Raw genomic sequence first — 25,259 nt, 5'->3', positions numbered from 1 at the left:
TTTACAGTAAATGAGTGACAATATTTAGCATTAAAAGCTATAAAACTAATGATATTACAGACAAATCCATGCTGAACAATATCTATGGGACTCCTTATTCACCAATATTGATACAACAGATAGATCAAGATCGTCACTACTGCACCTGATGTTTGCCTGAACTTATCAATACTTAATATATACTATCTTTTATTCTAATATTTTCACTTAACTTACCTATCACAGAGCCTTTCATCTTGATTACCTCTTACTTTGTGCTAATATTTGTTTTTATATCTATCTATTGTGTCATTTGTGGGTGTACACATTCTTGTGATATTTTGGATTTCCATTTCTACTTTTTCTGAAGCACCTTTAATAGAGTATTTCTGATTATGAGATTAGACAATAATTGACAATACTTCAATAATTATTTTATTATTTAAAATGAAAAAGCAATATATTAACAGCAAAGTGTATTTACAGCATTTTGCTCAAGACATCACACTCCCCATCATATCTTCATTGGGCTTATGTAAGCAGTACAGTCTGGGGTTGACCATGAATGACACATAAAAAGTAAAGAAAAGAAAAGCATATTTAAAATCGCAGTTTCTTAATTCCTTCACTTAAAAACTTTTCACTTCTTGATACACATATCCTTCCAAGCAGCATTATAAAGTTATGAACAAGGAGGTTGAAAATAATGCACTTCATCATCCCTTAAAAAAAAAAAAAAAAAGAAAAAAAAAAAAAGAATTAAACCCTCAAAGATAATATATATATTTTTTTTAAATCTTCAAGAAAACTTCATATGCCTGTGTGCAACTTTCAGTAAGCATAAGGCAGCTGTACTCAAGTTGCCCACGATGCCAGCATACGCATGTCGTCATCATCTTCAACCCTTTTCTTGGTTGCTGTAAAAAGAAGGAAACAATTAACGGTTAACTTTACTACCACATTATAATGGGAGATTCAATGTAAAGGATATAGCTGAAAACAATTTTATTAATCTGTGGTTACTTCACCCATTAATGGAATAATGAATTTTTCTAAAAATCTATAATTAATCTTAATTTGTGTTAATATGTGCTGGTGGCTTACGAGAGCCAATATTTTTTTGTGTTGTGTCCTACCACTTCTCTCTTTATTTCCTGTCAAATTAGCATTTTCTGTTAATTACATTCACCAAATTTATTTATTTTTTTATTTTTTTAACTCCAACTATGATGACTTTTTACTGATTTGCAAACATTGAAAATCTTCAGGGAACTTTTCCCCTACTATTATCTCAATATGTTATTATGTTTTTTCTTTTAATATAATGTTTGCCCACTTTACATTCATGTATACATAAGTATCAGTTGATAGCATTGTATAACTGCTACATACATTTTGAAATATATACAACTGGGATAAAAACTGTATTTATTGTTTTAGGCCTGTGCTGTGATATACTTACTTGCACGCTGACTGGGCCGCGCTGAAGGCAGTCTGGAGCTGGGTACACTTGGTAGTCCACCCATAGTCTTCAAGTTCTCCTCAAGGTCCTCCTGTTCCAACTCTGCTAGCTCTGCTAGCAGCTCATCCTAAAAAACAAAACAAAACACCAAGGATAACCATTGCAGAGTTCTGTCAGATGCATTAAGAGCAAGGAATGTATTACTAGGTAACACCAGAAAATACTGCACATATTTTAGGACATTTGTTGTGTAAAAAAAAAAAAGTGGCAACACAGATATGACAGAAAAAAATAAGAGCATGTTGATTTTGACAGAGGAGGAAGAAAAGATATCAACCTCATCAAATGTCTCGCCGAAAGGCCTGGAAATGGCCTCACTGATCTCTTGAGCCACGTCCTGTTGCTCTGTAATATCCTGCATCAGATCATCTATTTTGTCAATGTCCCTGAAAAACAGAGGAGATAAAATAGCACTGTTAAAATTATCATAAACTCAAGTTTAAACCCAAGTTCACCTATCGCACTGGCCAAATATTAGCCTAAAAATATATATCTAAAATGGCAACTCAAACATCAGAAATGTTTACATTAAGGGTTGCTACACATGACTTAAAATAATCTGTGCATCTTTGCATTGATTTCATATTTTTTCTTAGGCCTTTATGAATAAAAAATACACCCCTTTGCAGTTTTCCAGTTCAAATGTCTTGTAAAGCATCCTTTAAAAATAGGTACACATTTGGGTCTTCCATAAAAAATATACCATTTTTGCTCTGCACCAATTTTAGACTATGCAGGTAAATTAATACAAATTCATGTCAGTTTTTTTGTTTATACCAGCAGGTTCTTACATGTTCTCATGGACTTGTTTCATGGCCTTGGCAGCATATCCCATATTCTTCAGGACCTCTGTGTTGGTGTGTGAGTTTTCCAAAGCTTCTCTCTGAAACTCGATGGTGGAGAGCGTGCCATCAATCTGTGTTAGCTGCTGCTCCAAACGCTTCTTCCTCTTCAGGGCCTGCAGAGCAGCTGATACAGAGAGATTTCAGAATTCACTTATCACTTATGTGTCTGACAATTTCATACCTTATACACTGGTTGGGAACAAAAACGGTTCCTCCCATTACATAATGCTTATTTTTAGTCTGAGGTGATTCACCTAAGTAATGCTGAAACACCCTGAACACCGATGTTATTTTTTCTCCTCTGTCACTTCACTTTACACAACCTTGTACTTGTTGCTGCTATGTCAGTTGAATTTGCTCATTTGATGAGGCAACCAAAACAACATTATGGGCGGTGTGAGAATGAAACCCCTTCAACCACATTTTCATACCTGAGATAAGATTCAGCTGATTATTTGCCTACAAAAGACAATAGCTAATATACCATAATACTCACAAATGAAGATAGACTGTGGGCTTCGTTAAAAACATTAATTAATTCACTTCTAACAAATATAAAAACATACCTCTCTTGTTTTTTGTGCCATGTTTCTTAGCTATTGCTATTTCCTGCTCTATCCTCTTCTCCAGGTATTCCTGCTTCTTCGTCAACATTTCCTCCGTTTCCCTCAGTTTATGGATGGCCTCCTGCGGGGACGGTCCTCCCTTCGACCGGTGGTGTTTGGACTTTGAGGAGCTCGATGAGCTCCCCTTGAAAAGTTTGGAGATTTTGCTCATTTTTATCAGCCTTTGGGTCGATCTGTCCGAAGAATCACAGCTCCGGGGATCCAGTCCAGTGTCTCTACAGGCAGTGTGTTGCTGGCAGATTTTCCTGTTGGGCGACTTTGCACTTTCAATTCAAACGAGCCAGTGAACGCACCTTTCACCACACCTTTAACCCATACCTGAGTGACGTAATGTCACCTGACCCTCTGCCTCCATTTCGCCCTGAAACGTCTTTTCCCCCATCATTTAAAAAATGTAAAAAAAACAAAACGACTTTTTAACATTAGTCTTACCACGAATTATGACGGATGTGCTCATTTATTGTTTTGAGCGAAAGAAGAAAATAATATTGACATCGTAAGGAAATGAAAGGCTCATATAATTATACAATATGCACTTAAAAGCGATTCAACTTTAACATATATAAGAAACTTCTCGTGGTTATAGGATGAATATTTATTTATTTGATTTTAAATTTAAAAACTTAGACTCGGTCACGTGATCAGACTCTTGGGGTCAAAGTTCATGTTGACATCCGCAGACTCACGGCTAGCTAATGGCAGAGTTAGACATTGGGAAACATTGTCAAGTTGATTCCTGCAATTTGAAAGGTCTGTTTCAACTTAAATTGAATCATACAAATGAATTAATAACTTAATGAGGTGCGACACGACTCGGGCGACAGTAAAACAGCCAACGTCTGTTTAGTGTGGTTAGCCTGTCAGCTAGCTTGGTTAGCTAACTGCTAACGTCACCATCTCCAGTTTATGGTCACAGCAGTTTGTGCAGAACAGCCAGTCCGTCTCCGAGCTTTGGCTACTGGCTGACTAACCTGTTAGTGTATGTTATCACTCAAGAAAGAGAAAATGCATCGACCTGAGCACCTTTTCACGAGTGATCTCCCCTGAACCAGCTGCAGTAGCTGCAACAATTACTCCTCAGATCACAGTACATTATCCTGAAACCTGTAATAAACTGTCTGGTAGCGATGCAGTTTGTCAGGGAATTGCCCCTATTATGTAAATTACCAGGTTGAGCTTGTTGTCTCTATCCTTCCTACAGATTTCCTTCCATTTGTCTGTGACTCTTGTTGCGGTGTTTTCTGGTAAGATCCCAGTCCAGAATTAAAGGGGATTTTCAGACCTTTAGCTCCGAATAAATGGGTGTCACAGTAACACTGTAAAACACTCTGAGATGTATTATCACACTGTACTTTCTCATATGACATTTGTTAGATTTTTTATTTATATTTTACTGCCAGTATTTCTGACTTTTTAACCATTGAAATGTAATTAAAAATATTAGCACAGTGATGAAGAGATGAAGTTGCGTAAAATAGAATTATATACATATGTTGTGTAATTTTAATGGCATAATGATGTAATGTGATTGGCTGTTATACTGTAAGCCATGGATCCCTTTGTCTCTTACAGCCTTGAACACAGAAACAGAGAGGCCCACTCATGTCCTGAGGTAGGCTGTTCTGCGTATGACATTAATAATGTTCCTTGATAAGACTAAGACAAATACATTTTCTTCTGGCATAACACTTAGAGACTAGCTGTATTGTTTTTGAACATAATTTCCTTTGACCTGTTTTTAGGAGCTAGTGAAAAAGGAGCCAAGAGCCACTGGTGGCAGTACGAGTTATCCGTGCTCATTTGATGACTGCAAGGGGAAAGAGTTATTGCCAGTAATATGTCCGCAGTGTGAAAAACATTTTTGTTTGGCGTAGGTTTAAGTTTTTCTTGTTTTTGTTGTTCTTTTTTCATAAATAAAATCTTATCAGCATTGACACAAGTAATTTGTGTGGCTTTAAATCAAGAAATGATTGTAGCAAAAATAAATAAAGCTTTTTATTCTTGACTTAAAGCCACCGTCATCAAGATGATCATAAGTGTGAGAAGTTGGAGGTCCAAAAACCTCGAATGGCAGCCACCAAAGAGCTGGTGCAAAAGATTGTGGGTAAGTTACAGTTAAGGAATAGTCACTTGAAATCTGGAACTTGACAATATAGCTGTTTCTTTTATCATTCCTATTTTGTCCACATGGGATCAGTGTTAAACAAAATGCTGTCTTTGTCATAATTAATCCACATCTGTTTGTATTATGGCAGCATGGTAGCATGGTGGTTAGCGCTGTTGCCTCACAACAAGAACGGCTGGGTCTGGGCCTGGGCCTGGGAACTGAACCCAGGCACGCCGGCGTTTGCACGTTCTCCTCGTGCTTGTGTGGGTTTCCACCGAGTACTCCAGTTTCCTCCCACCATGCATTTTTAGGTGAATTGGTGACTCTAAATTGCCTGCAGGTCTGAGTGTGAACATTTTGTCACTGTCCATCTCTGTATGTTGGCCCTGTGATGGTATGGCGACCTGTCCATGGTTACCCCGCCCTTGCCCTATGTGAGCTGGGATTGGCTCCAGCACCCCCCGCAACCTGGATAAGCGGTAGAAGATGAACAAATGAATATTTATGTTACTTAGCCTGTATACATTTGTATTATGTTTGAATCATTTAGAGTCAAAGGATGGATCCAAAAGTAAAGGACGCAGAGGAGCAAAGAACAGTGCAACTGCAGCTAAGGTAGCATTAATGAAACTGAAGCTGCATGCTGCTGGAGACAAGGGACTACCGCAGGTAATATCCAAGCTTTCATTTATTTAAGTGAAAACAATATTGACATACGACGTTTTTCTGCATATCTTTTTGAAAAATGTGCGTGTCTGTGTATAATGTTGTTCATTATGCCGTCCAGCTGATTTAATTTCTTTCCTTTTCTGGCCTTCCAGACAGAGAGAACCTATTTTCAGGTTTATCTCCCCAAAGATTCGAAATGCTCCAGCCAACCAATGTTCTTCTGTTCCAAATGGAGTGTGGGGAAAGTGGTGGATTATGCAGCCTCCTTAGCCAGCCTCAAAAACAATAATAATGTCCTGACAGCTAAGGTAACAGCTAGCAGGAGTACAGTCACTAATAACCACAAAACATTTCATGAACACATTTACAACTACAGTTAAGTGACTGATCTGTTTCCCCCACTTCTCATATTACTTTCTTTAATGAAATAGCTTGTGTTCTTCATGACTTATACTCACTAAAATAAGCACAAAGACCTTCAATAGTGAAGCACATGTAATTTTATTGTTTATAGATATTTGCCTCCTGTTTGCAGTGTGCCGTCTTTGTGCAGCTTTTTCTCATTAACACAAAGGATGAATCTTCTCTTTCTGATATTATGCGGGTCTCTTGAATAAGCCTTGACAGCATTTGTCTCTCCTCTGCGTTTGCAGAAGCTGCGGTTATGCCATCCTCAGACAGGTGAGGCTTTGCGGATGGATGACACTTTGCTCTCCCTGCTGGCTCACCCTGAAACTCCTCTGTACAACGGGGGTAATGTGATCCTGGAGTACCTGGATAATGAGAGCCTGTGTCTGACTGATGTTTCTGACTATATCAGACAGACCTGACAAATCAACAGATCAGTATTGTTTTCTATTTGCTTTTCTGTCAATAAAATGTTATTTTGAAAGATTGTTTTTTGGATTAACTTTGTCTATTTAAGGAAAGTTCGCCACATTATGGCAGAGAGGATGATACAGCATTCACTTCATATCTCAGTGCATACACATTGGAATAAGTCGGTTCTGCTTTAACCCTGCTGCACTATAAACATGGTTTTGATGTTACATTCCCATTGAATGACGACCCAGGTGGGACTTGAACCCACAATCCCCAGCTCCGGAGGCTGATGCCTTATCCATTAGGCCACTGGGCCGACAAATAGCGCACTTTATGCATCATTTTTGTTTCATTCTCTTGAGTTGTTGTGTCATTGCATACCGTATTTTTTTACAGATTGATACCCAGGCATGACTCCCCCGGGACTATACAGCCCTATTCTTTCATTTTATTTCTTTATTATGCTGTTGCTACGGGCCTGGGGGCATAATAGGTCTTTTCTTTTATTTCTTTAATTAAATTAATCAGCACAATTCGCATAAGACAGCGCGGTTTACAAAAGACATGCATTCAGAAAGAAACAGGAGACTGAAACAACAGTCTATATCATGTGATAAGATATAGATGCGTAGTGGGAGAAAAGGATGGATTATATTAAAAAATATATAAAATAAGAAGATCCATAACAAGACACATTATCCTTTCAGTTTTCTGTATTTCAGTTAGGTTAAAAAACAAACAGCTACTCAACGTTCAGTTGCGTGTTTCTGAGATCCAACATTAAAGAGATAAATAGCTGGCACGAATACCCGAAACACGATCAAAAGAATTTGTTCACTGCGTTTGTTGTTTTTGTATTTTTGTTGTGAGATTTTTATCATAGACTCGGCTGGAGGACACACCGAGCGCATTTCAGCCAATCAGCTTACTTATCCTCAATACGACAGGTCGGGCAGCCAATCACACGAGAGCATTGAATAAAAGTAGGCGTGTTCGTAGATCCACCTTTATAAAAGAAAAGGGGCTGGGCTTCGCAGCATAGAGGGCTTCGTTGTTTTGGTCAGAACAGGAGGTTTGTCGAGGAGACCGACGTTTGGAGGAAAAACTTCACCTACTTTGACATATTATCCAGCTCGGTAACTCGTTAGTTGCTAGTTCTCTGATCGAGTCGCTTAGAAAAGGGCGACTTGATCCCGCTGATCCAAATTTAGTTGGTGAAATCAGGAGGAGAGGGATGCCGCTGCGCACAGACTCCGACGGACGCAAACAGCCTCTGGATTTAATCTCGTCGCATTTAATCGGCAAGAGCAGCTTTTCTATAAATCCAAAAGGCCTCAGAATAACCCCCTCTCGACCGAGTGCTTTTGAAAGATGTTCAAGCTCGAGTGCGAATTAATAGCGCGGCTGTGAAGCGTTGATAATAAACCAGCGAGCTAACAGCTAACGGAGCTAGCGTTAGCCGCTCGGAGATAACCAGTCTTTAGCGCCGCCGGCTGAACAGTTAGACCGAGAAGAGGAGGCAGCTTCTGGACCGAACCTCTTATTTCATCCCTCTGCTGAAGTCACTGCTCGGTCAGTAAACTGTTGTTAACATCGGAGTGAAACAGGAAGACGATTTGTCAACTTGTGTTGGACGGGGTGGGGGAGGGGCGGTGGGACACAGAGAGGAAACTGTGTTTTTATCTTTTATTTTGAAATGCGACCTGACGGGGCGCTGTGACTCCACATATTATTATTATTATTATTATTATTATTATTTATAAACACACAACAGCTGATCACACAGCACATCTTTCCGGACTAATATACTCCCAAATATATTCATTTATTCAGTGATACTCACCCTCATGGTGGAAATTGTAGAGAATAAGTCCTGCATGGCAGAAATTACTTGCAGGGTGAAATTGAAAGTATAACGGCTCCCCTGTCGATTTAGTTAATCAATAATTTAAAACATTTGGCTGTCTTACCTGTTTTGTTTTGGGATTGCAATATTAACTCTTTGATATAAGTCACAGGGGGCTAATCTGGGGACTGTTTTCTGGATGTTCCTGTTTTGTTGTTGTCTTCTTGATTTTGTTTAAAAAAAAGGAGGAAGTATTTCAATAAGCCCCACGTGACACTGTTCACATAATAATCTAAACATTAGATAAATATTACATATTACATATTATATATTAATATTAAAAAATAACCAAACGACCTATTCCTTCCCCTTGCTCTTTTATATCATATTTTTTTAAGCTATTTTGTTTAGTTTTTTTGTACGTGGAGATCCTAATAATCATTTTGATAAATGTACTATGTTGTTAGTTGGTCATAGAACTAGTTTAACACGATAAAATGCTAAGTTAGCTCAGTAACAGTTATATTACTTTGTTGTCCCTCTTTGTCAGGCAGTATGGAAGCAGAATGAGTCCCAGTATTCTCCTGTTCGGATAGTTGACTAACATCATCGCCTCTGTGTTTTTCAGACAGCGATGAAACTGTTGGAAAACTCCAGCTTTGAAGCCCTCAGCTCCCGTCTGTGTGTTGAAACTGGGGAGTCTCGCATCCTTGGCAGGTAAGGGGTGATGTAGTCTGAGTTACAAGATGAGAATCTGTAGGAAGATTATAAACAAAACAGCTAGTATGTTAAACTCCTTGATCAGTTAATGGGTGATGAGGGTGAAGGGGGTAATTTGAGGTCTTGTTGAGTTTGTGGATATCAGCAGACTCTGGCTCAACAGGAGAGTCACCATAACAGTGAAACCTTATGCTCATCTGTGTTTATATCAGAGTAATAGACGTTTTCCTTATAAAGGAAAGGTTTTGCCTAGGGTGGTGTCATGAAACAAGGCCAGAGTGAGAAAGGTGTGGCAGATTCAGAGATCAGACGAGGTTCACAACGGGGGTAATAGAACAAGCATGCCCTTGCAAATTATGCAATATCCTGATAACAGAGTGCTTAACTAAAGCCCCACTTTCAGAATCTGTGCTGCAAGTTAATGACCGACAGTTCCTGATTTTTTTTTTTTTTTTTTTTTTGACAACTATAATATCTGTGTTTTAGGTTATGTAAGGCCTTGAGCAGGCTTGGCGTTAGTGACACTGTGGTTATATAAAGGGCAGTGGGTTGTGGAGTTATGCAGCCTTGTCTTAGTGCAGTGTTTGGAGCGTGGGTGGTGAAACTGAGCTTCTGTGCTGTTGTGACCTAGAGTGACGCACATCACGGTGTCCTCTCTCACTAGTGTGTGCTTATTTTGGTGGCTCGTGTGAAGTGTGGTGTTGGGGCATATGTGCATGCACATATAGACACATAATACAACATAATAGCTGCGTGTTACTGGAGCTGCCAGGGCTGCTGGTGTTTAGGCTGCTCAGTGGATTAGTGAGGCAGTCCATTAAACCAGCAAAGCTCCCCAGTTGCAGGTTTTAACTAAAATTGTAGCTTCCAGGGGATAGCCTTATTAGACTGGAAAGGCATCAAGTGTAACAACAAAATTCTGGGCTATGTATTGCACTTTATAAAACTAACAAATGACTGTAGCCAGATGGTTGTGCAAAGGCAGTGGAGAAATCAGTACCATGGGTTAATAAACAAACAACATATAAATAGTTAATGCAACAGTAACCTTAACACATTAAACACAAATGGATAAGAATGCTGCAGTTGGAGTTGTGAACAGAATGTAACATTTGCATAGGAGTTATTTTTAGCCATATTTTGGTCTTCATAATCTTCAATCAGCTCTAATGTCGGTCCTGTCAAGTATTTTGTCAGCAGGTCAGCTGTGTTGTGGATGGAAAACCAGGGCAGTTATTTCCACCGTGGTGTCCTCTGCTAACCCATGTCCCTATAATTAGGCTGGCAAGCCCAGACGGGGTCTTAGTAGTCTATCTAAAGTTGCGAAACCTTTGCTCTTACATAATCCCTTGGTGGGTGGGGGCAAAATAAACAACTGGACTCTAGCATATCTGTGTACAAAGTTGTCTGACCCAGACACATGAAGGAGCACATTGAAGATTTTGGCAGCAACTTGTTCTTGATAGACGTTTGTGCAGATATGGTTTACAGTGGAAAGACATGACCTAGTATGGAATAGAACAAGTAACGTCAGATTTAAAAAAAGTTAACAGAATAATCCATCAAAGTCTCCTGCAGTGTTTATAACACCACTTCATTTCTGCTGCTCAGGATTGAGAGCTACTCCTGTAAGATGGCAGGAGATGATAAACACATGTTTAAGCAGTTCTGCCAGGAGGGGGAGCCTCATGTCCTGGAGGCTCTTTCTCCCCCTCAGTCCACCAGCGCCACCAGCCCTTCGCAGTGAGTATAGCAGTGATGCATCCTGCATCCAATCAAAACACAATGATAACAAAGCATGTGACTTTGGGATTACTTATTCCTTGTGTCCTCCTGTCCAGACTGGGGAAGAGCAGTGAGGACGGGGAAAACCCTCTGAGTGACAAGTGTTGCAGGAAGACTCTTTTCTACCTCATCACCACGCTCAACGAGTCTTTCAGGCCGGACTACGACTTCAGTGCAGCCAGAGCCCACGAGTTCAGTCGGGAACCGAGTCTGAACTGGGTCAGTATGTTGTTCTATGCCTGCCTGACTTCCAGAGGGTATATTCTCTGTGAAGGATCAGGTTGGAGATGAGAAAGAATTAGCTGTGTTATAGAATTGATAATAAATTGAATGGGATTGCCCTGCAGGTGGCTAATGCAGTAAACAGCAGCTTGTTCTCTGCTGTTGGAGAGGAGTTTAACTCTCTGCGACCAGAGCTGTGGAATGCCATTGACCAGGAAATTAACCTGCAGAGCTGTGACATTTACAGGTAGGAGCAGGTCCACGCTTTACATATTTTACATAGCAGATAACTGGAGTAGCTCCCTGGAGCTACTGCATAGCATTTTAAAGTTTATTTCCATACCTTTTCATAGCTACAACCCTGATCTGGACTCAGACCCTTTCGGTGAGGAGGGAAGCCTCTGGTCCTTCAACTACTTCTTCTACAACAAGAAGCTCAAGAGGATTGTGTTTTTCACATGTCGCTCTGTCAGGTCAGCAACAGCACTTTTTCTTTTTTCTGACTTTATCACTAATATCACAGACATCACACAGAACACAACAATGTATGAGAGGTGTAAAGCAACAAACCAAATTCTTGTCTGAAATTGTTCATGTCTCTTTCGTACCTCAGTGGCCTCAGTAGTTACGGCCGTGACTGTCTGGACAACGAGCTGGACATGGAGCTGGATGATGAAGAGGAAATGGACGGCTTTACTGAGGACAGGTTGGTCTGATCTTTGATTTGATGCTGTTGTTCTTTTCTCTTAGTGGAGATTATTTGATGTGGCAATGTAGTCTGTTAGATGTCTTTCACCGGTTACACAAATAAAGTTTACATCTTCCTCTTCTTCTCTCAGGTGCCCCAGAGCTCTGTGCGTGTGAATTTTCTAGATGACGCACCTCGGCCAAAGAATATCCAGGCTTTTCCTCCTCCCATTCTTTGCTTCATCCCGTCTTGTTTTTTTTTGAGCTGTTGCTGCGTTTCATCCAAAGCCATGTTCATACTTTAGACGTGTGTTTAAAGCCTTCTCCTCTGCTGGCAGTGAATTGTGTATCGTGAGATGGTGGACATTTTGTAAAGACTCCATAGTGACTTTTAGCTCCTTCGTTTTCCAGTATGGTTTTCAACCCAAAGCTTCAGGCCCGAGCAGAACACATTTACACACTGGGCTTCTACACACTCGTCACATTTCCAAAGAGACCACGTCATGGACTTTTGATAAAGAGGGGGTCTTGTATTGGATGTGTGGCCTGAAGGACTGCAAGCAAGTAGAATCTCTTGCAAATGATGTCAAAGCAGAGTCCAGATAACACCAGCACCAATGAAGACTGACAGAAATTTATAATGTTCCAATCTGGGACGGGGCTGGGTCCATTTTTAAGTCCTGTTAAAACTGACTGATCAGCTGTTTGTTTGCTACTTAACTGTGTGTCGCTTTTTACGTGTTACAGTGATGTTACTGTGAGAACTTTTTTTAGCACTGAGTTTGAAATTGTAAATCGCTGCGTTTGTAACTGTGTTATTGAAACCTATTACTGCGAACACTCGTTAGACTGGATGGCACAGCCAACGAAACTATTGGCGCCCGAGTCGCAGCTTAGAAAAACATACCAGCTTTTCTCTGATATGAGCTAGAAGTCAGTTCCACGTTTCATTTTCTGTGGCCCAGATCCAGTATTTTTTTTTGTTTTCCTTGTCTTGCTAACCTGTTCCTGGTTAACCCTCTTTTCTAAAAGATCTTGCCAGTGTTTTCTTTGCTCATTACCTCAGTGCAAAGGCATCATTGAAAAGTGAATGTATAGTACAATGTGGAGGAGAAAAAAATCCCACAAAATCTTAACAGCATTATTTTGTAGAAACTACGTTCCTCTTTTTGTTTCTTTGAACAGCAGTTCTATGTCTCTTCTTGACTGCTTTGCGCATTGATTGGCCGATATATTACAGATGTGAATAAACTGGTGTTTGAATCATTCTGTTTGGATGAAATTAAGGGTTAGGCTTTAAATTCAAAACAAACTTTTATTGAAAACAAAACAGTACATGATCCAGACTACACACCACCACGCTGACGAGATCAGTTCCCTTGTTTCTGTGAGGTCAAGGTAAAAATTCTGTAAACCTAAATGTTGCAAAGTCTGAGTCTGGGGCTGCACAATTTATCCTTTTGTTATTGTAAACACCTTTCATACATCCCAGGACCACTTCACAAGTTCTTACCCAATTCTGTTCAGACCTAACAACACTCATGCACCTCCTGCTTTTTGGCCACGATGGAAACTTGTTTTCAAAGTGACACGTGCATAGATCTGTTTGCAAGTTCAAGGAATTCTTATACTAGCTCAAAGAGAAGTGTGGTTAAAAATCATGGGGAGGCTGTCAGATTCATACAGTCATCCAGACATTTGCAACAGCTTAGTTAAGGCTGAGGATCAAGTATTGTAACTATACTGGTCAAAATATGAGCTCTAATATCTTAATGCTATCAAACCACCGACCATTTACAGCCAAGTGGTTGAAGAGTAACAACTTCCATAAATGTGTGGCACCTTTTTTGATGACAGCAGCTGATTCTGATCCCTTTGATTAAAAAGTACAAAACATTTTAAGAGGAATATATGCCAAAACGGCAGCAGAAAATTAATGACACGTTTACATTATGATGCAGTGGATCAGTCAGACACTTGTGGAGCACCAAAAATCATCTGTTAATACAAAAAAGCAGCCTAAAAGCAAAGACAAAAAGGGTGAAATTAAATAAAATTCATAATGCATCACTGTGTCTAAAATACTGCTATTTAAACAGCTTTGTACTTGCACTTGAAATCATGTTTCAACCATTTCATTGCTTGCTATTTGAAATAACTGAAGTCATTTTCATTTGTTCCATCAGTTGGATTACAGAAAAACTTTGCATGCCAATAACGGTCTGTCCAATTTGGCGTAATAACATACAAGCACAAGCTCAAAGTCAATAAAACCGGAGAGTTTGTACTTCAGGATTCAATACGGCACCAATGGATTTTAGTGTGAGAATGACCCCAACAGTGTAGCTTATGTAACTGAAAAGTACACATTCCAGCTGAACACCCCCGTCACAAAATAATAAAAAAAGTCGTGTGAATAAACCTGTTGCAAAACTTGCCGTCATCACAATTAAAACAGGTTTTACAATACTGCTTCTAATCCCTTTGTTTGTCCTCATAAACCTGACCTGAACAAACTCCAACGCAAAAGATTAATGATAATCAAAATAGTAGAGCTGCTTCATAATTTCCATGCTGGGCATCAATGTGCGCTTAATGGCAAAATCTGAAATATGTGGTAACGAAACATGATATGTATGTAGTGGAAATGTTTAGTGTCCAGTGCAGCCCTGCTTGAACATCCTCTGAAGTGAAATAATCCTCTCCTTGTTGGTAACCAGGACAGTTCACAAGTTGTGGTCACACATTTCATTGTGTGGGAGAAGTTATCAGCTCTACTGTAACAAGTAGACATGTCAGTGCTCCCATAATGAGCTGTCTGCAGAGGTCAAAGTCCAACTCTGTCTTTAAAAAAATAAAAAGTAACAATAAGCCAGCTGTTTTGCCACCATGTTGGTGGTGCAGGTAGTCAGGCCATCAATGGCTGAGGGAGAGGCTATCTGAGTCCAGCTCTGGAGGTCATCCACTCAAGACCTTGGCATAAACTGGAAAATACAATAAAGACAGACGTTGGTGGCTTAAAGATTATCTTTCTCCAGCTATATTTTTACACACGTTTCAGTGATGTCGTTTGTTGACTTAATAAAAAGCAGTATGCTCCCCTCACGGCAGCCGAAACTTTTGCTGTTTGTGTTGTCAAAAAAGACCTGAGACTTTTATACTTTTTATAATTATACTTTTATACTTATACTACCTGAGACTTTTATAAAGACTTTATACTCAGTGGACACAGTGACATCTGGTGGATCGAAACACGAACAGCTGCTAATTTCAAAATGCCTCTTCCAAAGGATTAAAAAAAAAAAGGCCAGAAGCTGAGATGTTACTTACCAAAATAATTTCGATCAGCGTGACTGGAGACAACAAAAGCTAAACTATTGTGCAAAATGAGTCATGTCTGAACAATGTTGTTAAACTGATAGCACACATTTTCCTACGAGAAAACATTTTTGAATCAATAAATTTTTGTTTCCTTTCATTATGATGTTACGTTGCTTGGGAGTAAAGAATTACAATCAGCGTCCCCCCAGAGGATCAATTCAAAACATCTGTTTAATGAAGTCTAACTCTCGAGTGCCACTGGTCAACCGATGTGTCTTACCCCTCTCCTGTAAGTGCACAGCAGGACTGTATGTGCCAGGGGTGGTCTTTGATGGAGCTCAGAGTGAGGTATTTGGAGATCTCTGCTGCAGACATACAGTCCTTCATATCCTGCTTGTTGGCAAATATCAACACAGCTGCTTTCCGCAGGTCCTGAGAGAGAACGAGAGGACAGAGAACAGTGAAACCACAATCCTGCTCTCTGCAACCACAAGATCTAAACAATGTCGCCCAGTGGACGGAGCTAACTGTGGTGGAAAATAAATGTCCATTACAAAAACAGAGTCAGCTCTGTATAGCCTGTTTCCTTATAGCCATACTGAGATTTGTTAAGATGAGAGTTTTACCTCGTGAGCCAACATCCTGTAGAGCTCCTCTTTAGAGATGGCCAGCCTCTCTCTGTCTGTGCTGTCCACCACCAGGATGATGAACTGGGAAGCGAAAATATCACACCAAGGGACCTCTTTCAAAAGACATTTACAACAGTGAAATGCAACACAGCAGGTGGGCACTTCCATGCCTAGAGCCTCACAATGGGCACTGGTGACTGCTATGCTAATCACTCTTTTTCAATGAGTCAGTGACCCCGTCTGACAAAAGGCCAAAGGCACATTAATTTTGTGATGTCAGAGAGGCCCTTTAAAACCAAGGCAACAACTCAGGAAAAAGACACTTTTCCAATTACAAGCAAATGAGTCAAAACAGATCACAACCTGACAAGAACTGGAACTCTCAAAACTGACTGTTTGGTTACAGACTTACTGAGCTGAAAAATGATGCTGTTCTTAACAGAGTAAGATCTGAGGAATCGGGTGTAGTTGAAATAGATATAACCCTGTGATGTTGGTCTTGGTGTGACACATGCATGTTCGAGAATATCCATGGCATGCATTCAATGTCAGCGTTTGTATGACGGAGCACTAGATGTTGCCCGTGAAGACAAAAAGGAATTTCCTGGCAGTTGTTACAGTTAAATATGGCTGTGCAGAAGGCTTTTTTTAAAAGTAGCCACATGTCTGCTGTGCCACAACTCCCTTCTCCAAAAAACACCACAGCGGCTGACCCCAGCTTTGCTTTTCAGACAAGCCGCTTTGTGAAAGGGTGACCTCTGACTTGGGCGGCCCCTGCTGCCGTCTGTGCTCTGAACAAACACACCAGCTGCCATACTCCAGTTTCCCCACTTCTACTTGGACATAGCAATGCTTGTATTTCTCACCTCTGTGTTAGAATAGTAGGTGTTCCAAGAGGACCTCAGCGATTCCTGTCCTCCTATATCCCACATCAGGAAGTGTGTGTTCTTCACCACTATTTCTTCCACGTTGCTTCCAATGGTGGGAGACGTATGGACCACCTCGTTCATCAGGCTTTATAAAACAGAAGCAGAAATGAGTTTTTGCAAGTTTAGACAATACTAAAGCAGTGAGGGAATTGAAAGAAGTACTTACAATTGGTAAAGTATAGTGGTTTTCCCTGCATTGTCTAGTCCAACAATTATCACCTTGTGCTCTGCAAACAGACAAGAGTAAATTAACTGTCATTTCAGCCATCTAAGGAGGAACATTTCAGGGCATCATCATCATCAAGAAAACTCATGTAAATAAATCTTTTCACTGTAAGCTGCTGTAAAAACAAAACATATCTTACAGTCAGAGATCTGCTCTCAGCCTACAAGACATTCCTGTCTTTGATTTCCTTCCTTCCTCAAAACTTCCTGACGGAATTTTTCCAAACATCACTGAAACTTCAATAGATCCAAACCACCTATAAAAACCAGGTAGCAGGGCTTTGACGACTGTAAAGCATGACACCACAAGCACACTCCAGAATCAGAGGTGACACGTATATGTTAAAATATCCCACTTTAGTGTTTTGACTTTTCCGGCCGTCTGAGGCCTCTTGCTGTCGGGGAGGAAGGAAGTCTGGTCTGAGGGTTAGTAGTTTCGACCGTCTTTGTGAACCAGTCTGGCTTTTTGAGGATGTTGTGTGTCTATTGCTTCCTTAAAAAGGGAAAACTGTGATAATCCCGAGCAGAGGTCACTTTTCTTTCAAACTCAACCATTTAATGGTGATATCGCCAGTCTTAGCATGCAAGGTTACAACAGTTCAGCTGTATTCAACGATTTTGAAATACATTGTCTTGGGCCTCTGGGAAAAAATTGACCAATTAGCTGAACCGGAAATTAGGTTTTTCTAGAATATACTGCGAGAAATAAGTTTCACAATTAAAAGATGACAATAATGACAAAATCAACACACTTGGAACTCATTGGAAATGTTTGTTTCTTTAATGAAAATAGTAACAGAACCGAGAGCTTCATTGTTGACAGCGAGCCTTCACCTCAAAAGTGCCATTTCCTTTTCTTTTTTTCTTTTTTTTTTGGTCACAATAATACTCATTGACTTAAAGAAAATAACTGTAGCAGCCAATAAAACAAAGCTGTTTAACAGATAGTTAAACTGATTATATTTTCTTATCACTATTTACTCTTTATCAGTTCAGTCATTTCTAAAGCAAATACTCAGATAAAAAAAAAGGTTTTGTGGAGGCCCGCAGTACAAATGAGAGTTCAGTTCTTCCATTTCTAAATTCAATCAGAGAGCTGAATCTTTCCAACATCACACTGAGCAAATTGTGTCAACAACACTGTCGGAGTTAGACATATTATTATGGTTTCTGCTTTGTAGCTCAATGCCAACTCAGTGGATGTTGGTGTAAAAATTATTTGGCTTTCAATAGAAAAACAGAGCCACTGAAAACAAAACGGGCTGTGTACATTAAATAAGCTTGAGGGGATTTATGCATTAAGATGTGTCCTAGAAAGTCAAAGCTGATTGACAAATCGATGAACTCGCTGCTGCAGGCTTATAATTAGAGGATAATCATTTTGGCTTTGAGTTGACAGTTTGGAGAAGCTCCAGATTAAATTGCTGCTTTTGTATTTGACTTGAGTTGAACAAAGACAGCCCGAAGCAGCAGGTCACATGAAGCCTCTCCATCTGTTGTTAAGGTTTCTGCGGCTAACTTCGAGCTAACAGGCTAACAGCTCCCCCGGCTGAGCAGCTAGCGGGGGGGGGGTCAGTGAGCCGTGACACCCACCTTGGTTACAGAAGAAGCTCCACAGTTTGGCGAATATGAGGCCCATTGTTGCGCTCGATGGCCGTGTCCGTCCTCCCGTTGTCGCAGTGGGCAGCAGCACCGAGCCTGTCCGCTCCACGCCGCAGATCCTCGGCTAGCTAACGTTAGCTGGATGATCCCTCGTCCGTACAGCAGCCCACCGAGCTTTTCAACGCGGACTCCATGCGCACCGGTAACACCTAAATCCCGCCCAACGCCGCGGTGAAACGAAGTCCAACCACGCAGAAATGGAGGCCTGCTGGCGGAGGTTTCTCCACAAATAGCCCAAACAGACGGTGACCGCGGCCGCTCCGTGCTGCCTCCGCTCGGCTCCTGTCGCCCGTTAGCTGCTGGCTGCGATCCCGACCGTTCACGCCGCTTCCGGTTACGTCATCACGTCGTGACGTATATATATAAATAACGGAGGGAGTTATTTGATCTATTGATGCCCACCATCAAGTATTTATATATTTTTATTTTATTTTTTTTGAATCAGGAGAAAATGCGAGAAGAATCATCTTAGATTTCAACTTCCGAGTCAAAAAAGGAGAGAAAAGGAGTATTTAAGATGACACATCGGTGCTATACTGTGGATCTTATTCAGATACATTCACACCGATTCAAGGAGATATTATTTATATTTATCTGAACAGAGCTTCATCCTATAAAATATAAGTCCATTACAGTTAAATGCTTTCTGCAGTTCCCCAGAGAACCAAGTGGCTGACCTTGGACTGAGACATTTCCATCTTTCAAACTCTCCAACACACAGCTCAGGTGCTACACTTATTTCTCTAACTTTGAATGATTATTTCTGTGTACACGAGAAAACAAAAACAAACAAACAAACAAATACATATATAGTATCTGAGTTGTCTCCGAGGCTGATTAGGAAGGAAACTGCATGAAAAGGAAAAGGAAAGTCCCTTTATTCCAAAACAGGCAGATGAAAATACTGAAGTTTCATGTGTGCAAACAAACATTTTCACAGTTACATATTGAGCCGTATATTTTCATTTACACTTTTTATTATTTTGACCAAACTTACTTTGCTTGTGCTTGTCTCTTGAATATGATCAATGAGCCAACTTTCTCCTCGACATGTAAAAAAAAAAAAAATATATATATATATATATATTTATTTTATTTTTTTTATATATATATATAACTCTCTTACATACAAGCGCAACCCAGATCGTGTCATGTGACTGGAGTGACGTATGCGGAAGTAGCAGCACTGGCCATCAGCAACAAAACGTGAGTCCCGTGGTTTGTTAAAAAATAGTGTTCATGCTGCCATTTATTCAACAATAGGCATTTAGCTGAATGGTTCTTATAATTAAATATGAATATTACACGAATAAGTGTCGACTGGAGCCGATGATTAGATACGACCGATCTGTTCAGACCGAAATTAGTATAAAGACTATTAGAGGATATTCCTCAATGTTTACTAAGGACCTTTATCAGGCCATGAAGTATACCTAGTATTTAAGTAATGTTTAATTCAGATAGATACACTGCTAGCTGAACATAAAGAGAAGGAATCAGGAAAGTCAGCTCTTTATCTAAAACGATTTCCGTAAATTGTTTTATTCCGATGTGCAGTCCTGTATGGTACTATTATAATTAATTATATTGGTTACTGTTTTTTTATCTGTATCTTGTGATCAATTATATGGTACAGATGTGGGACAATACTGTATGTTCTGTAAAGTTGTGTTAAATGTTAATGCTAACAAAAAGCTTGCTTTTTTTGTCCCAAGATGGGCTTTTAAACACAAATCATCCAAAGATCATGATTTATTTGCTTTCGTCTTCTCTACTGGTTGACTGAAGACTTTTCTTTGTACAGATTGAAAGGTTTGGTTGGGAGCAAAAGTCATGTCCATTTTTCCAAGAATTTCCCTGAAGCCTGAAGTGACAGAGTATCTCAAGAGTGTTTTCCTAAACCACGAGGTAAGATTTATTTTTATTTGTGTTTTTTTTTTTTTTTTTTAAACGTCATTGCTCTCTTCAGTAGAATCATACATTTTTCAGTAGTTTTAAGATCACAATCAGGACTGTTTAGACTTTAAAATTGTTGATATGATGATTTAAAAACTCCCTCTGCTCTAAGAAACTTTGACTTTCCATACAACTTCACATTTTAGATAGTAATTTAATTGTTAAATATATATGTTATCTATTTGAAATGCACCTTTAAAGCCTGAAAACAATGGAATGAGTTAATTTGCCATCTCTGAATGTAGTCAGTCCTTTTTGCTCTTTCATTTCATGTTGTTTTTACTGCATTCAGGTGTTGGCTGCAGTGGACCGTCAGGAAGCAGAGAGCCGCTTCCACAAGCTGCTCACATGTCTCTCACACCCACCTTCGTATACTTGTGTTCGGGCCAGCACTCATCTTTCTTCCCTGGAGGAGATCAGACACAAGTTAGGAGAAGAGCTGAAAAAGGTGGGAGCTAAGAAATTCATATATTCAGATATGTGGTTGCTGTGTGTTGGTGCCCCACAGAGGCGCCTGTGGTCTGCAGTGTCTTAAGCTTTCATTATATTGTTGTTGCAGCAGCAGAAATGGAGCTCACCAGTGGAGGAGGCTTCCCTTCAGATTCTCCCTCACCCGCAAATTCCAGATGTACTCCTTCTTCCTGTCAATGGCCCGAGGTATGTCAGGAACGCTGGATGAGTGTCAGGCAAATCTGAATTTGCTCTCAGGAGTACACACTTAAATTGCAGTGTCTGTCCAACCACTGGGCTGATATTTCCAGCAACCAAACCCACATGGAATTCCGTGGGATTACTATGATGAAGCATTTAAAGAACAAAAATAAATTTTGATCACTTCAACGTGTATTATTTAAAAAAATAAAATACAGCTGCCACACCTTCAATATTTGTTTGAACACAAGCAGCACTGTGGAAAATTATTTGGCACCAAAAAATAAAGTGTGACATCTGTTGCTGAGGATATTTCTTTCTGATTCTGGTTGTGTGCTTGAGGCTTCTTTCTTACTGCACCCCTGATGCTAGTTCTGTATATAGAGATGCAACAAAACAAAGGTCAAACCGTGACCCCCACACGTCTATTGACATCCAGTCAAATAAATAAAATACAATCTTGATTTTCTGTCTTATTCACAGACCAGTGAAGCAGCTTAACCTGGAGGTGGTGGTGGGTGCTCAGTGTGGCAGCGCTGTACTGAGAGGCGCTCACGTCTTTGCCCCGGGGATCGTTGCCAGCCCAAAGTGTAAGAGCCATAAAATGTCCAAAGGTGTTTTATGTGTTGATGCCTTCAGTCAACGGTACCGTGTTTCTGTTTCGCTGTTGTGACTTTACTATACTTCAGATTATGGTTGTCTAACGAAATCTGCCAATGGTATTTTGCTGCTTAGACATGAAAGCTGGAGATGTAGTGTCTGTCTTCTCTGACTTGGAGGGAAAGTGCACCCGAGGGGCCACAAGCTTCCAGGGGAAGAGGGTGTTTGTGGGAAATGGAGTTGCAGAAATGGACCGTTGCAGCATCTTCTGCACAGACAAGCCTGCCAAGTAAGTGAATGTTTCTTTGAAACCTTTGTCATGAAAGCTAAGCCAGGATTATATAACTTCCCTGGCATGTTGTTCTGGTGTACGCTAGCAATGAGCTTCAGTTTTATTTGAGGACTGTGTTGGAAGCACGTAACATAAAAAATATAGCAAACATTGCTTCTCGGATCTGACAGCACTGTGACAGGGACCCCTGCTCTGATAAGCCTTTACAGTCAACACGTGTCAGCGTACGAAAGCTTCTAACTCAAAATCGTTGTCATCATGATAGCAGTCCCCCGAGAGTCAAGCAGTCAGTGTTAGTGTAACTCAGTCTGTTGTTTCAGAGGGATTGGTGTTCGGATGATAGAGCCACTTTACCAGAGTCCTTCCTTTGATGGTATTCTTCCCACCCTGGTGTTCCTACAGGTATGTCCTCAATTACAAGTTATATTAGAGTAATTAGATGCCTGCTCCTGCCTATACATGTCAGAATGATGAATAGGTTAGCTGACAGATGCTAATATTAGACTTTTATTAAATAATGCTACAGTCTGCCGCCTTAGGGCCAATCAGAGAACAACATGTTTGAGTGACCTACACACATCACCACTCCAAAGTGACCTGATGGTGTGTGCAGAATCTCCCCTCGGTGGTGGTGGGACATGTGCTCGGGCCTCGTCCTGGAGAGCGGATCCTGGATATGTGTGCTGCCCCTGGAGGGAAGACCTGCCACATCGCTGCAGTCATGGGGGATCAGGTACTGCTTCTGTTAATGAAGAGCCTGCAAGAGGTGTTAAAAATAAAAATGATTTACAGCCCTGCTGTTCTGTGTTTTGAAGGGAAACTCCACAGATTTTTTTTATATGCTGTTGAGAGAATGTTTTTAAAAGAACCCACAAAAATCACAGCAAGGTCTGCTTTGCTGCATTTTGTTAGAGCCAACAGATGTTCTCATGTTTCTGGTAAAATTCCCCCATTATTTATCTAAGCACAGATTCTCTTAATGTAATTATTGGATTTCTTGTCTCACGCAGGGGGAAGTCGTGGCCTTGGACAGGATCCGAAATAAGATCGATCGAATTCGTCAGAATGCACAAATGCTGCATTTGCGAAGTATCAAAGCTCACTGCTTCGACAGCACGCAGGCTGTGAGCAGCGACCCAGCACATGCCGCTGAAGGTATGGAGACATCTATGAATATCCTTCTGTGATTAATCTCAGCGCTCAGCAGAAAGACACCACATCCGCCTGCGTGTTTCTCCCCCAGGACCTCCCTTTGCTCCTGAGAGCTTCGACAGGGTTCTGTTGGACGCCCCCTGCAGTGGGCTCGGACAAAGACCCAACATGGCCAACACCTGGAGCCTCAAAGAGATCTGCTCCTACCAGCCACTACAGCGCAAGTTATTTCATGCTGTAGGTTTCCCCTCACACACATTCAGACACAACCAGCCTGATGATAGCTGACTTTGGTGTGTAGGTGGCAGCATTGGGCAGTAAAAGCACGAATGCTAGCTGCAGCTTTAAGGCTTTAAACCTAAAGGGAAATTCCACCTGAAAACAATACTGGTATTTATGATTTATATGTTGGTATCGCTCTGTGATTGTTTTTAAAAACAACTCAGGGCTCTGAAACATTGAGTAGTTTTTAGTAAACCACCTTTTGCATTGTGTCTGCTGCAAGTCAGAGAAATGACATCCTGACGTTCATGGCTGCGGTTATAAATGAACATGAATGTAAACTAAGAGGAAACCATGAGCATTGTATTCTTGTAATCAACAAAACTGACAATATTACAGCAAATCTGAAAGATCAGTTTGCTTTGGCCACGTGGGGGCAGCAGAAACAGACTGTGAACACATCACTTACATCGAGTCACCTGGTACATGGTTAATGTTAAAGAGCAACATCAGGAGCCACGTGGAAACGTTAATATTTATATTATTAGCTCTGGAGATTAGGTGGCTCCATTTCTCAGTGCCTCTTTTCAAATCACGAGGTGGGAAGAAAGGGGAAAAACACCCCCCCCCCCCCCCATTGACAGCCACTGGAGACAACAATGAGCAAAGTCCACTAATGTGAGACTTGTGTCTGATGAGAAATGTTTTTGAGCTGCATCTTCCGTTTGGCGACGAGGAAGTGCCCGGCTCGGCCAGCTCTTAATCTTCATTGTGTCACTGTAAAAATATCCACTATGGCCGCTTTAATACATGGTCTTATGCAGGCGGTGCAGTTGCTAAAGAAAGGTGGCGTCTTGGTGTACAGCACCTGCACGGTGACTCTAGCGGAGAACGAAGAGCAGGTCGCCTGGGCCCTCGATACCTTCCCCTGTCTCACACTTCAGCCACAGGTGAGTATTGTTGCGTCGTTCGCTGACTCCCAAATACACCTGGACATGTAAAGAGGCCTCCATCAACACACACTTGTGTTTTCATCTCTCACAGGAGCCTCACATTGGTGCAGAGGGCATGCTGGGAGCCGGCCTGTCACCTGAGCAGCTGCACCTCCTCCAGAGGTTCAGTCCTGAGCTGATGTGGGACCAGATGGAGAGGACGGCTCCCCTCCCCCGCAGAGCCGACGGAGACACCATCGGCTTTTTTATTGCCAAGTTCCTGAAAAACTGACCGGAGGGCATGTTTTCTCTTCCAGCCCTCACACGAGGCTGCAGACGGGAACAATGGTGTTTATATCACGACACTCTGTGTGCTTTGACGGGCCAGTGTTGACAAAGACGCTCACTGCGCGGTTTACAGCATCTGCCTCTCAACAGCTGCTCTCTCAAACTGCAGGCCATATAGGGATAAGCTTTATAAACACCGAGGGCAGGAGAGAGAGAGAGGGGGGGTGGGGGCACGTCGGGATGGAGACCGAATGAGTATTGGCAAATGCAGCAGTGCTGCCGTTGCCATGACAACAGTGACGACACAGCTGCCATGGTGACAGCGGATTCACTGGATGTGAGAGCGTGGATCAGGAAGAAGCGTGCAGAAAGAGGTCATGAGAGGTATTAACAATTTAGTGTCTTTTAGCAGCGGCGGAGACGAGAGGGACGTCTAATTAGAGCTTCTGCTGCTCGTCAGAGAGAAGTGATGCACATGGCAGCTCGTGGCTGAGTCACTGCAGTCACCGGGGGATACTTTCCTAATTTTTTTAACTGTAAAAAAACATAAAATTAGCTTTTTGTCTCCTC

The 25,259-nt window shown here is 41.0% G+C and overlaps 5 protein-coding genes and 1 non-coding gene across 11 annotated transcripts; 3 read left to right on the top strand and 3 right to left on the bottom strand.

The window, feature by feature from the left end:
• Positions 1–391: 391 nt before the first annotated feature.
• chmp4c (charged multivesicular body protein 4C) lies at positions 392–3,237 on the bottom strand. 2 transcript variants are annotated; one of them, XM_029529284.1, is made up of 5 exons: positions 2,913–3,237; positions 2,293–2,470; positions 1,779–1,887; positions 1,442–1,568; positions 392–896 (listed from the first exon to the last, which is right to left on the bottom strand). In XM_029529284.1, exons 1-5 carry the CDS (start codon positions 3,121–3,123, stop codon positions 835–837), a joined length of 687 nt encoding a protein of 228 aa, XP_029385144.1. In that variant the 5' UTR covers positions 3,124–3,237; the 3' UTR covers positions 392–834. The 2 variants fall into 2 exon arrangements, with proteins under 2 accessions (XP_029385144.1, XP_029385145.1); XM_029529285.1 differs by having other exon boundaries at positions 1,448–1,568.
• A 388-nt stretch (positions 3,238–3,625) lies between these two features.
• Positions 3,626–6,637, top strand: zfand1 (zinc finger, AN1-type domain 1). 3 transcript variants are annotated; one of them, XM_029528652.1, is made up of 8 exons: positions 3,626–3,722; positions 4,174–4,216; positions 4,545–4,584; positions 4,715–4,842; positions 4,985–5,076; positions 5,630–5,748; positions 5,901–6,056; positions 6,402–6,637. In XM_029528652.1, exons 1-8 carry the CDS (start codon positions 3,668–3,670, stop codon positions 6,576–6,578), a joined length of 810 nt encoding a protein of 269 aa, XP_029384512.1. In that variant the 5' UTR covers positions 3,626–3,667; the 3' UTR covers positions 6,579–6,637. The 3 variants fall into 3 exon arrangements, with proteins under 3 accessions (XP_029384512.1, XP_029384514.1, XP_029384513.1); XM_029528654.1 differs by having other exon boundaries at positions 4,545–4,591; positions 4,722–4,842; positions 5,922–6,056; XM_029528653.1 differs by having other exon boundaries at positions 4,545–4,591; positions 4,722–4,842.
• Positions 6,638–6,813: 176 nt separating this feature from the next.
• Positions 6,814–6,886, bottom strand: trnar-ccg (transfer RNA arginine (anticodon CCG)). The gene has a single exon. It is a non-coding gene; the product is annotated as a tRNA-Arg (tRNA).
• A 736-nt stretch (positions 6,887–7,622) lies between these two features.
• maf1b (MAF1 homolog, negative regulator of RNA polymerase III b) lies at positions 7,623–13,898 on the top strand. Of its 2 annotated transcripts, none has more exons than XM_029528656.1 (8): positions 7,623–8,142; positions 9,049–9,133; positions 10,748–10,879; positions 10,978–11,140; positions 11,269–11,390; positions 11,497–11,616; positions 11,757–11,849; positions 11,983–13,898. In XM_029528656.1, the coding sequence occupies exons 2-8, from the start codon at positions 9,051–9,053 to the stop codon at positions 12,005–12,007; spliced, it is 738 nt and encodes a 245-aa protein (XP_029384516.1). In that variant the 5' UTR covers positions 7,623–8,142; positions 9,049–9,050; the 3' UTR covers positions 12,008–13,898. The 2 variants fall into 2 exon arrangements, with proteins under 2 accessions (XP_029384516.1, XP_029384515.1); XM_029528655.1 differs by having other exon boundaries at positions 9,045–9,133.
• On the bottom strand, positions 13,131–18,886 carry arl8 (ADP-ribosylation factor-like 8). Its single transcript, XM_029528657.1, has 6 exons — positions 18,528–18,886; positions 16,876–16,936; positions 16,647–16,794; positions 15,778–15,861; positions 15,432–15,583; positions 13,131–14,814 (listed from the first exon to the last, which is right to left on the bottom strand). Exons 1-6 carry the CDS (start codon positions 18,571–18,573, stop codon positions 14,766–14,768), a joined length of 540 nt encoding a protein of 179 aa, XP_029384517.1. The 5' UTR covers positions 18,574–18,886; the 3' UTR covers positions 13,131–14,765.
• Positions 18,887–19,758: 872 nt separating this feature from the next.
• nsun6 (NOP2/Sun RNA methyltransferase 6) lies at positions 19,759–25,256 on the top strand. Of its 2 annotated transcripts, none has more exons than XM_029528672.1 (12): positions 19,759–19,802; positions 20,401–20,504; positions 20,845–21,000; positions 21,112–21,209; positions 21,687–21,793; positions 21,939–22,092; positions 22,416–22,497; positions 22,709–22,828; positions 23,106–23,250; positions 23,339–23,484; positions 24,335–24,419; positions 24,514–25,256. In XM_029528672.1, exons 2-12 carry the CDS (start codon positions 20,430–20,432, stop codon positions 24,561–24,563), a joined length of 1,218 nt encoding a protein of 405 aa, XP_029384532.1. In that variant the 5' UTR covers positions 19,759–19,802; positions 20,401–20,429; the 3' UTR covers positions 24,564–25,256. The 2 variants fall into 2 exon arrangements, with proteins under 2 accessions (XP_029384532.1, XP_029384531.1); XM_029528671.1 differs by having other exon boundaries at positions 24,294–24,419.
• The last annotated feature ends 3 nt before the right edge of the window (positions 25,257–25,259 follow it).

Source organism: Echeneis naucrates, chromosome 20, assembly GCF_900963305.1.
Source record: "Echeneis naucrates chromosome 20, fEcheNa1.1, whole genome shotgun sequence".
Taxonomy (NCBI): domain Eukaryota; kingdom Metazoa; phylum Chordata; class Actinopteri; order Carangiformes; family Echeneidae; genus Echeneis; species Echeneis naucrates.
The sequence above is the reverse complement of the archived record's forward strand: the minus strand, read 5'-3'. Positions and strand labels throughout refer to the sequence as shown.

Bases quoted from the DNA above. Each gene is read 5' to 3' on its own strand.
- zfand1 (XM_029528652.1), top strand. From the start codon at position 3,668: ATGGCAGAGTTAGACATTGGGAAACATTGTCAAGTTGATTCCTGCAAT. The intron at 4,217-4,544 runs GTAAGATCCCAG...TGTCTCTTACAG, and splicing joins TCTTGTTGCGGTGTTTTCTG to CCTTGAACACAGAAACAGAG. The intron at 5,749-5,900 runs GTAATATCCAAG...CTGGCCTTCCAG, and splicing joins GAGACAAGGGACTACCGCAG to ACAGAGAGAACCTATTTTCA.
- maf1b (XM_029528656.1), top strand. From the start codon at position 9,051: ATGAAACTGTTGGAAAACTCCAGCTTTGAAGCCCTCAGCTCCCGTCTG. The intron at 10,880-10,977 runs GTGAGTATAGCA...CCTCCTGTCCAG, and splicing joins AGCGCCACCAGCCCTTCGCA to ACTGGGGAAGAGCAGTGAGG. The intron at 11,850-11,982 runs GTTGGTCTGATC...TTCTTCTCTCAG, and splicing joins GACGGCTTTACTGAGGACAG to GTGCCCCAGAGCTCTGTGCG.
- arl8 (XM_029528657.1), bottom strand. From the start codon at position 18,573: ATGGGCCTCATATTCGCCAAACTGTGGAGCTTCTTCTGTAACCAAG. The intron at 16,937-18,527 runs GTGGGTGTCACG...GTCTGTTTGCAG, and splicing joins GAGCTTCTTCTGTAACCAAG to AGCACAAGGTGATAATTGTT. The intron at 15,584-15,777 runs GTAAAACTCTCA...GTTCTCTCTCAG, and splicing joins ACAGGATGTTGGCTCACGAG to GACCTGCGGAAAGCAGCTGT.
- nsun6 (XM_029528671.1), top strand. From the start codon at position 20,430: ATGTCCATTTTTCCAAGAATTTCCCTGAAGCCTGAAGTGACAGAGTAT. The intron at 20,505-20,844 runs GTAAGATTTATT...TACTGCATTCAG, and splicing joins GTGTTTTCCTAAACCACGAG to GTGTTGGCTGCAGTGGACCG. The intron at 21,210-21,686 runs GTATGTCAGGAA...TCTTATTCACAG, and splicing joins CTTCCTGTCAATGGCCCGAG to ACCAGTGAAGCAGCTTAACC.
- chmp4c (XM_029529284.1), bottom strand. From the start codon at position 3,123: ATGAGCAAAATCTCCAAACTTTTCAAGGGGAGCTCATCGAGCTCCTCA. The intron at 1,888-2,292 runs GTAAGAACCTGC...TCTGTTTTTCAG, and splicing joins AAACAAGTCCATGAGAACAT to GGACATTGACAAAATAGATG. The intron at 1,569-1,778 runs GTTGATATCTTT...TTTGTTTTTTAG, and splicing joins TCGGCGAGACATTTGATGAG to GATGAGCTGCTAGCAGAGCT.